Below are 8629 nucleotides of genomic sequence, written 5' to 3' on the forward strand. Positions count from 1 at the left end.
TTTGTTTTGTCTATTTTGTTGTAATCAAGCGCCCACCTGGAGAACAAGGGGAAACAACTCAAGTTTCTAAGGAAAGCAGTGTCGAAGGAAGACAACTCGAGTTTTAAGGGAAAGCAGTTTCGAAGGAAGACAGTTCAAGTTTCAGGGGAAAATGGTTCAAGGTGCAAGGGAAAATAGTGTCAAGTAACAAGAGAAGACGGTTCGAGTTCAACAGTCAGGCGTCCACCTGAAGAAAAGGAAAAGCATCTCAGATTGCAATTCAAGTCAACAACCAAAGAATATCGCGGCAAGAATGCGAGTCAACAGTCCGAAGTTATCAACAGAAGTTAGTCGCAATAAAGAAAAAGAGGTAAAGGCAAGAAGTGAATCCAAATGCAGAAGTTGATGAAAGATGTGAACTGCTTAAGACATGGTGCAAATCACAAGCACTACATGTCCGGTCTTGGTCCGAAAATCTGAAGAAGAACGAGCTAGTTCCTGCAACTGGCAAGCGCCAAGGTTCAAATCTAAAGTCTGCATGAAGAACCATTCAAGACTCAAGATCAAGCTTCAGAAGACTTATATATAGGAATCTTGTAACTCGTAGTTGATAGGCTTAGCTAGTCTTTTTCATGTTTTGATTTTGATGTAATAGCAGGACTGCGGACCGGAACCTCGACGGAACGACACCTCGACCGGCTCTCCACCTCGGCATACTCCATCATTTCACTCACCTCTGAACTACACGTGGCCTGATTCCTTTATAGCCAAGGATATGTAGGCAACTCAGACATCCGGGCTCGGTCAAATTCCCCTCTCTCTCAGTTTTAGTCTCCTCAAATAAGGGTCAGGTCAAAAACCTGTCTAGTCAGTCTTTGTCTGAAAACTCTGCACGTTTCCAGTCAAAGAGGGGCAGCTGTAGTCATGTGATTTTTGACCCTCCCCGAGATTTTTTATATATTAGCGTAAAATATTTAATTTAGGCATAATAAAGATATTTTAAGTAATTTTGACTCTTTTACTTTATTTTAGTACAAGAAAACAAAAATTACAAAAAATAGGTTCATTAATGTTTTGTAGTCATTTTTAATCTAAACAAATACACAAAAATAGTATCGTATTTTTATTTTAATATGATATTTGAAAATACCAAAAATAGATTTATTTTAATGGTTAGTTTTATTTTAATAATTATTTGAATAATAGGAATAATTAACAAATGGGCCCGTATTTTTAATCTCGTTCGCAACGGAAGAATAGAGCTTGGGCTCGAGCAACCCATCTTTAGGCCTAATTTTGGACTTAGCCCACAATTGCCAAGCCCATAATTCTTAGGCCCCTACCCCTTAACCTAAAACCTACCAAAAACCTAGACTATATAAATAAAAGAAAAGCAAAAAATGAAAAAGGGGGAACGGACAAAACAATACATAAGAAAGCTGCGCAGAAATGACCCCCCACCCCATAGACTCCATCTTCTCCAACGACCCCTCCTCCACAAGCCATCATCCTCTTCAGAAAAAGCAACCGGAACAAAAATCCAAACACTGAAGCATGACGGACGCTGAAAAGAGAAGGAAAAGGGTGGACAAGGCTGGAAACGAAGAAAGCAGCAAAAGCTGCGCATGAGTAACGAAGAAGGAGGCTGGAAAAAATAAAACAAAACTCGCACCCCCCCTTGTGTCGTCTTCTTCACGACCCCCCACCCCCCTCCGTTTTAATCTCCTTGAGCAGCCATGAACAAGGAGGCAGCCATAAGCGACCCTTACTAATCCTTCTCTGAAACTCGCCGGTACGCAGCAGCAGCCATACACGACCCATGCACGCCGGACCAACCCCCCAGCTTCATCTTCATCACGATTTAGACACGAGAAAACCCTAGAAACCCAATGAATGAATCATTGCTGATGTCAAAACACTTCTTCGCTCGTTGGATCTGGTTGTCGGCGGTGGCTTAGCAACGACGATCTCTGAGAGGCCATGAAAACTGGTCAAAAGCTTCGATAAGAGCTCAAAAATCCAGCTCTTTTGCTCAACTTCTCACCTCCAAACATCATCTGAAATAGCTAAAGTGTATTAATCGAGTCGAGTTTCTCGTTAGTTCAAAGTCGAGTTGAATCTGTTCAGGTCGCCGTGTCCGATCCGTCGAGTTGTTCGTTGATATGCTGTCCGAGCTTCCATCTGTTTGAGTTCCTATCGAGGCCGAAGAGTCGAGTTTATTTCGTTGAGGTTCCTGGCCAGGTCTGTCCGTGTTTAGCTTTATAGGCCTGAGTTTCTTTGTAAACGGGCAACATGTTCTTACAAATTCGAAGGTAATTCACGCCCTTGTGCATGGATATTCTGGTTTGTTTTAAGCGTGTATGTGTTCTCTATTTCGGTTGATTTGCGTGCCAAGTCACATTGTTTACCTAGAGCCGTCGTGTTGTTCGATGAAATTCCTGTAAAGAACACTGCTGTAAATTGCTTGACAATGCAAAACCATTTGTAAAGCTTGTTAAAGAGTGTGCCAGCAGTGAGCGAGGGAAAGAGATAGGTGCTAGAATTGGATTTGAGCTTGACTGGGGTGAGATTTATTGAGGCGTTCGAGCCCGAGTTTCTGGTGCTAATTTGAGTCCCATCTACAGCTCGTCTCATTTTTGAGTTCGAAATAATGAACCGGCTATATTGAGGTTCACCTCTTTCACCCTCTATTCGTTTTATGCAAGTTTGGTATTAATATTTGTTTAATGACATGATCCCGTTGATTCTGTAATTGATCTCTATGGTTTTGAATTTGCTCGCTCGGTTATCTGCTCGTGTTTACTTGAATTGGTTATAGCTGAACATGATTTTGTCACAGTATAGAAACTGGATTGTTGAACTATGTCAATTAGATTAAATGGGCTCGGGTGTGCATTTCATGTGGCCCTGCCATAATTTTGGATAATAATAATGGAATAAGCATGTTAAAATCCGGGGGTGCATTTCATGTGACCCGGTTCTAATTTTCAATAAGGTTAAATAGAGCGTGTCGTGAACCACGGGTGCATTTCAGGTGGTGTGGCTTGCGATATGTTTTAAATGACCTTGAATTAATTCTTTAAATAAATAAAGGCGGTTTTAAGGTTAAAATTTGCACATAGGTTCATAATTGTTTAAAATTAGATAATTTAGCTAAATATAACAGTTGAGCGACCGTGCTAGAACCACGGAACTCAGGAATGCCTAACACCTTCTCCCGGGTTAACAGAATTCCTTACTCTAATTTCTGTTTCGCAGACTGTTAAACAGAGTCAAGCTTTTCCTCGATTCGTGATTTAACTGGTGACTTGAGACACCATAAATCTCCCAAGTGGCGACTCTGAATCTTTTAACAATAAATTCCGTTTCGATTGTCCTTTAATTGAAAAAACTTCCTTTTATTTATACTCTCCCGAGGGTGTAGGAAAAAAAGGAGGTGTGACAGGGTCTTCTAATCTTTATGAGTCAATATTTTAACATTTAATTAACAAAACATTTTTATCATTTGACGATTCGGTTGGGCCATACACCTCTTTCATTTACAATCCTCTAAGATGCATTAGAAATTGTATCCAAGAAATAAGGCAATTCTTTTAATAATTGAAATATTCTCTAGCTGGTATGGCAAAATGTATTCTTGTTTTAGCTTCTTCTTATTTTTCTCTTGTCTTCTTTCTTGGCGTTTTGGCTTTGTGTTTAGTACTCAGGGAAATTCAAGGAGAAACTAGTGAAACCTTGTCTCAAGGCCTCCAAAATTTTGAGGTCCGATGATTTTCAAAATTAAAATTTTTGATTAGTTTTTGCTTAAATAATGTTGAAGTTTGTAGAAAAAAATATTAAACTTTTAGAAGAAAAAAAAGGATTGCCTACTTTTTAATAGTAAAAATATTTTAGAACTTTGAGTTAAATTATTTAGATCTTCATATTAGTAAATAAATTATTTTACAATAAAATCCAAAGTAATTTATGACAAGCAAATGGCTAACATCTCATTAGGTTAGGTGAAGTTAAATCTTTATGTCTTGTGAGAATATATTATAAATAAAAAAGTACGAAAAATTACTTTTATTTAAAAAATATAAGGCTTCTTATTAAAATTTAACTTTAGACTACTAATTTGATTAGGGATTTTTACCTATCTATACCATATATCAAATCTTATTACCAAAAATGTTCATAATTTGTTATTTACCCATGTAGTCCACACTTTTACTACAAATTATATACCAATCCAAAAATAGGTAGATTTTGCCATTAAAAAAGCCCTAAAATGAAGGCACCAAATCTGATGTGATTCTGTCAAGGATTTTATTCGAATTTTGAAACTGAAGGAGATCTCTCTTCCTGATGAAGGCACCAGTTGCGTAATTCTCTCCTTCCTCAACATAAAGAGATCTCTGTTGATATCAGCTACAACAAAAAACGCAATCAAATTGTACAATTACTGAAGAGAGACTATATCCGTTCTTCGTCTCAAATTGTACAAAATTGCTCTTCGTCGATATCAGTACTCAAATTGTAGAAACTATATATGTTCTTCGTCTTTTTTCCTATCAACTATACGAAATCATGTCAAAAATCCCAATAATGCTGAAATCGAATGGTAATTGGGATAACTATGACAGATTTAGAGATTTTGAAGTTGATGTCATTGTGGTAGATGATAATGCAAACTATGGAATTCTCAGTTCTACAATTGCAGAACAATTATCGATTGATACATCGGATAAAATTATAGAAATCAAATACATTGTGAACGAGAATTGTCCTCCAATAGAGATTAGGAATGATATGGGGGTTCGTGCTTACATGGAAACCAAAAAGGAGAATAAAAACTTAGGTTCGTATCCTTTATGTATAAGCGTAAGAGATTTCAATATGGAATTGGCAATCAACAATGAAAGTACCAGTGCAGGTATGTTTGATTCGACATTGCAGAGAGTTATGGTGTTACTATGTTATCTACAATATTACTACAATTACCTACAATTAAACTACAAAGCTCACATAGTACTGAAAAGGATAAAGCAATGTTGCTTTCAAAATTATCTACATAGAAACTACATTTATGAATTTATTGTTTGCAGGTTCGTCTGGATCCCTAAACTTACTTGAATTTCCATCCTCACCAGCTATAGAGGAATATCAAAGTGAAATAATAACTGAATCTACGCAAACATATATTGAAGAAGGACAAGTTTATCAGGACAAGCAAACAGTAGCTGCTGCAATGAAGAATTATTCAGTGATGCACAAGTTCCAGTTCAGAGTAAAAAGATCTAGTCATAGAAGGTATGTAGTTATTTGTGGATAATATATCAGCAAAATCAGTGTATGATTGAAGATAGGTGGGTTTTATAAATTGTAGTTAAATTGTAGTCAGTTTGTAGTTAATTGTAGTTTTTTCATAAATTTGTGTAAATATTGTATTTCTTTTGTAGCTACTGGCTTATATGTGTTGCTGAAAGCTGTAAATGGCATTTCAAGGCAACGTCAATTAATGATTCGGCAATGTTCAAGATAAGAAGTTTCAGCCGTCAACACACATGCTGCCTAATGGACGAAACATTCATACAGCGCAAACGTACTGCAGCAGTACTTGGTAGCATGGTCGTTCCAAAGTATTGTGATCCTAAGACTGTTTACACACCAAAGGACATACAAACTGACATGTTATCCGAACATGGACTGAACCTAAGCTACATGCAAGCATGGAGAGCAAAGGAAAAAGCTTTACAGTTTTTGAGAGGGAATCCGTGTGACTCCTACAACAAATTACCCAAATATTTTTATATTCTTGAGAAGAATTATCCTTGTTTTGTTGTTAAATTGAAGAAGGCAGCAGATGATTGCTTCTTATACGCATTTGTTGCTCTTTGTACATCAATAAATGGTTGGCAACATTGTAGGCCGGTAGTAGTGGTTGATGGGACATTCTTAAAGTCAGCCTACAGGGGGATTATGCTGACAGCAAGCACCATGGATGCAACAGGTAAATAATGGAATAATTTTGTACTTATTTTGTAGACAGTCTTTAAAATGCAGTTAAATTGTAGTTATGTTGTAGTTATTTTGTAGTTATATAAAAGAATGTAGTTAACATGTCTATATTTCTCAATATATATTGTAGTTGTTATTTAATCATATTTTATGTCTTAAAAATGTAGGTACTATTTTTCCCTTGGCATATGCTGTGGTTGATTCTGAAAACGATGCGTCTTGGAAGTGGTTCTTTGAGCAATTCAAGGAGGCATATGGTGAAAGACCTTCAATGTGTGTTGTTTCAGATAGGCATGAGAGTATACTGAAGGCAACATCAGTTGTCTATCCGGGATTGGCACACTACCCTTGCATGTGGCATATATGGACAAATATAAGGTCAAAATTCAAGAAGTGACATCTACAATTACATGAATTGTACTTTGCTACAGCACGGTCATACACTATGGATGAATTTAATGAAAGGATGTTGAAGATTGAAGAGGTAGACCTGCGTGTAAAGTCTTACCTATATGATATTGGCTATCATAGATGGTCAAGAGTACATGCAACGGTGAATAGAACTTTTACTATGACGTCAAACATTGCCGAGTCGTTGAATGCTGTAACAAAAGATGCAAGAGAGTTTCCAATATTTGATCTATTTGAGTATATGAGGACTCTTCTTGAACGTTGGACAAAAGAAAAGTTATCGAAGGCAAAGGGTACTTTCACATACCTTGGTCACAAATACAACAAAGAATTGGAAGACAACAGTACATTATCTCAGAAACTAAGGGTAAGATATTTTTTTTGGTGCAGTAGAATCAAAAAGTACTAGATGCAGTTTTTCCAGATTGTAGTTAAACTGTAGTCAAATTGTCGGTAATAATAGTTTGTAGATGAGCTGTAATATATTTGTTGCTGATTTGTAGGTAAATTGTTGATACTCCATTTTAATGATTGATGTATTATTATTTCTGTTTGGTCTTCAATTGTAGGTGAGGGCTTCAACAGATCATATACATACTGTGTTAGATGGTGTGAAGCGGTACATTGTGTGTCTAGAAAACAAGAAATGTAGCTGTGGACAATTCCAACTTGATGAACTTCCATGTGCGCATGCTTTGGCAGCATTAAGGCATAGGAATGAAACATACGAAAACTATTGCTCTCCGTATTACACAAGGAAGAGCCTTCTGCTTACCTATGAAATGCCAGTAAATCCTCTTCCTGATGAAGGCAAATGGGATGTGCCACAACATATTTTGGATGAGGTAGTAAAGCCACCGGCGGGAGATAAAAGGCAGCTAGGGAGTCCTCACAAGGAAAGATATAAAACATTTGATGAAATAAAGTCAAAGAAATACAAGGTGTCATGTGGCAATTGTGGAGGTGAAGGGCATAACAAAAGAACTTGCAAGAATGCGCCGAAAAAGAAATGAATATCATGTAGATAGAATAGTTATTCAAAATAAATGTTAGTAAGCTCAAATTATCGGATTTTCTTGTGTAATTGTTTAAGTTTTTGAAGATGAATAAGAAGTATAAACATCAATTTGTGTATCTGCACTATTTATGTTTTTATGTATTCTGTCAAGCATCTAAAGTTGTCTTTTTTTTATAAAATAGTTAAACTTTAATATTTACTGTATACAAAAAAACGGATATTAATAAAGAATGCATTCAACGTAAATTGTATCCAGATTGTAGTGAATATGTAGTTTAACTGTGTTAGGACTGTAGTCCTGTTATTCATATGTAGAGGAGTTGTAGTTAAAATGTAGTTTGACGTAGTTTAAATGTAGATAAATTGAATTTTTTTGATAAACCTTGTTGATAAAAGATGGCTAAATTATTTATATGATTCCTGTATTTATTTTATTTTTCTGTTGTGTAACAAATGACAGTTATATACAGATATTACTTGGCACTTGAAGGTATTTATAAAAATAACTTGAAGATTAAAGTCAAATTGTAAGACAAAGCTGTTGCTGTAAAAATGTAATCAGAGTACTCGAGTATAATGTAATCAACAAAAAGTATTGTAGAAAACCAAAACGACATATTTCCTACATTGTTTTTCAATTCAACTACCAAATTTCACAGACCAAACTAGGAACACAATAGTCTATTTCTTCTTTCGTTGCACTCTAGTCCTCTCGTTTTTTGCCGGAGCACCCTTCCTCCTTGCTAGCCTGCCAGTAACCTCAGTCTCACTGATTGACCCATCTTCTTGCTTCTTTGTTGCATAGTCCCACAGTAGAGCTCCATAGCGTCTACGGTGTTGGTCAATATCAGAAAGATCTTCCTTTGGGATTGCCAAATCTCCAAGGCTAACATACTCCGCAAATGCAGCCACAAATACACCACAATCGCTGCATAAGATGAGAATTTTTCATTATATAACAAATGATTAAAATAAAAAAATTAAACATATAGAAAGGGAGATTATTTTTTTACACTGAGCCTTCTTTTTGTTGTGGAATCTCAGCAACCATCCATTGTATGTCGAGAGGGTCCGTAACTGGTTTTTCGATGTATGCCTTTGTGCTCTTGAAGTTAATGTCTTTACGTTTACCATAGAAACCAGTGCATGACAAATACAGAGGGATAATGATTGAAAACTTGTCAACCAATGTCTCAACTGTTTTATGACGGTTTGCTCTCA

The 8629-nt window shown here is 36.3% G+C and overlaps 1 protein-coding gene across 1 annotated transcript; it reads left to right on the forward strand.

Annotated features, from left to right (window-relative positions):
• The first annotated feature begins 4548 nt into the window (after positions 1-4548).
• LOC142174898 (uncharacterized) lies at positions 4549-7403 on the forward strand. The gene is made up of 6 exons (XM_075241287.1): positions 4549-4894; positions 5067-5271; positions 5421-5971; positions 6147-6278; positions 6411-6757; positions 6960-7403. The coding sequence occupies exons 1-6, from the start codon at positions 4549-4551 to the stop codon at positions 7401-7403; spliced, it is 2025 nt and encodes a 674-aa protein (XP_075097388.1).
• Positions 7404-8629: the final 1226 nt, after the last annotated feature.

Source organism: Nicotiana tabacum, chromosome 20 (assembly GCF_000715075.1).
Source record: "Nicotiana tabacum cultivar K326 chromosome 20, ASM71507v2, whole genome shotgun sequence".
NCBI classification, from domain to species: domain Eukaryota; kingdom Viridiplantae; phylum Streptophyta; class Magnoliopsida; order Solanales; family Solanaceae; genus Nicotiana; species Nicotiana tabacum.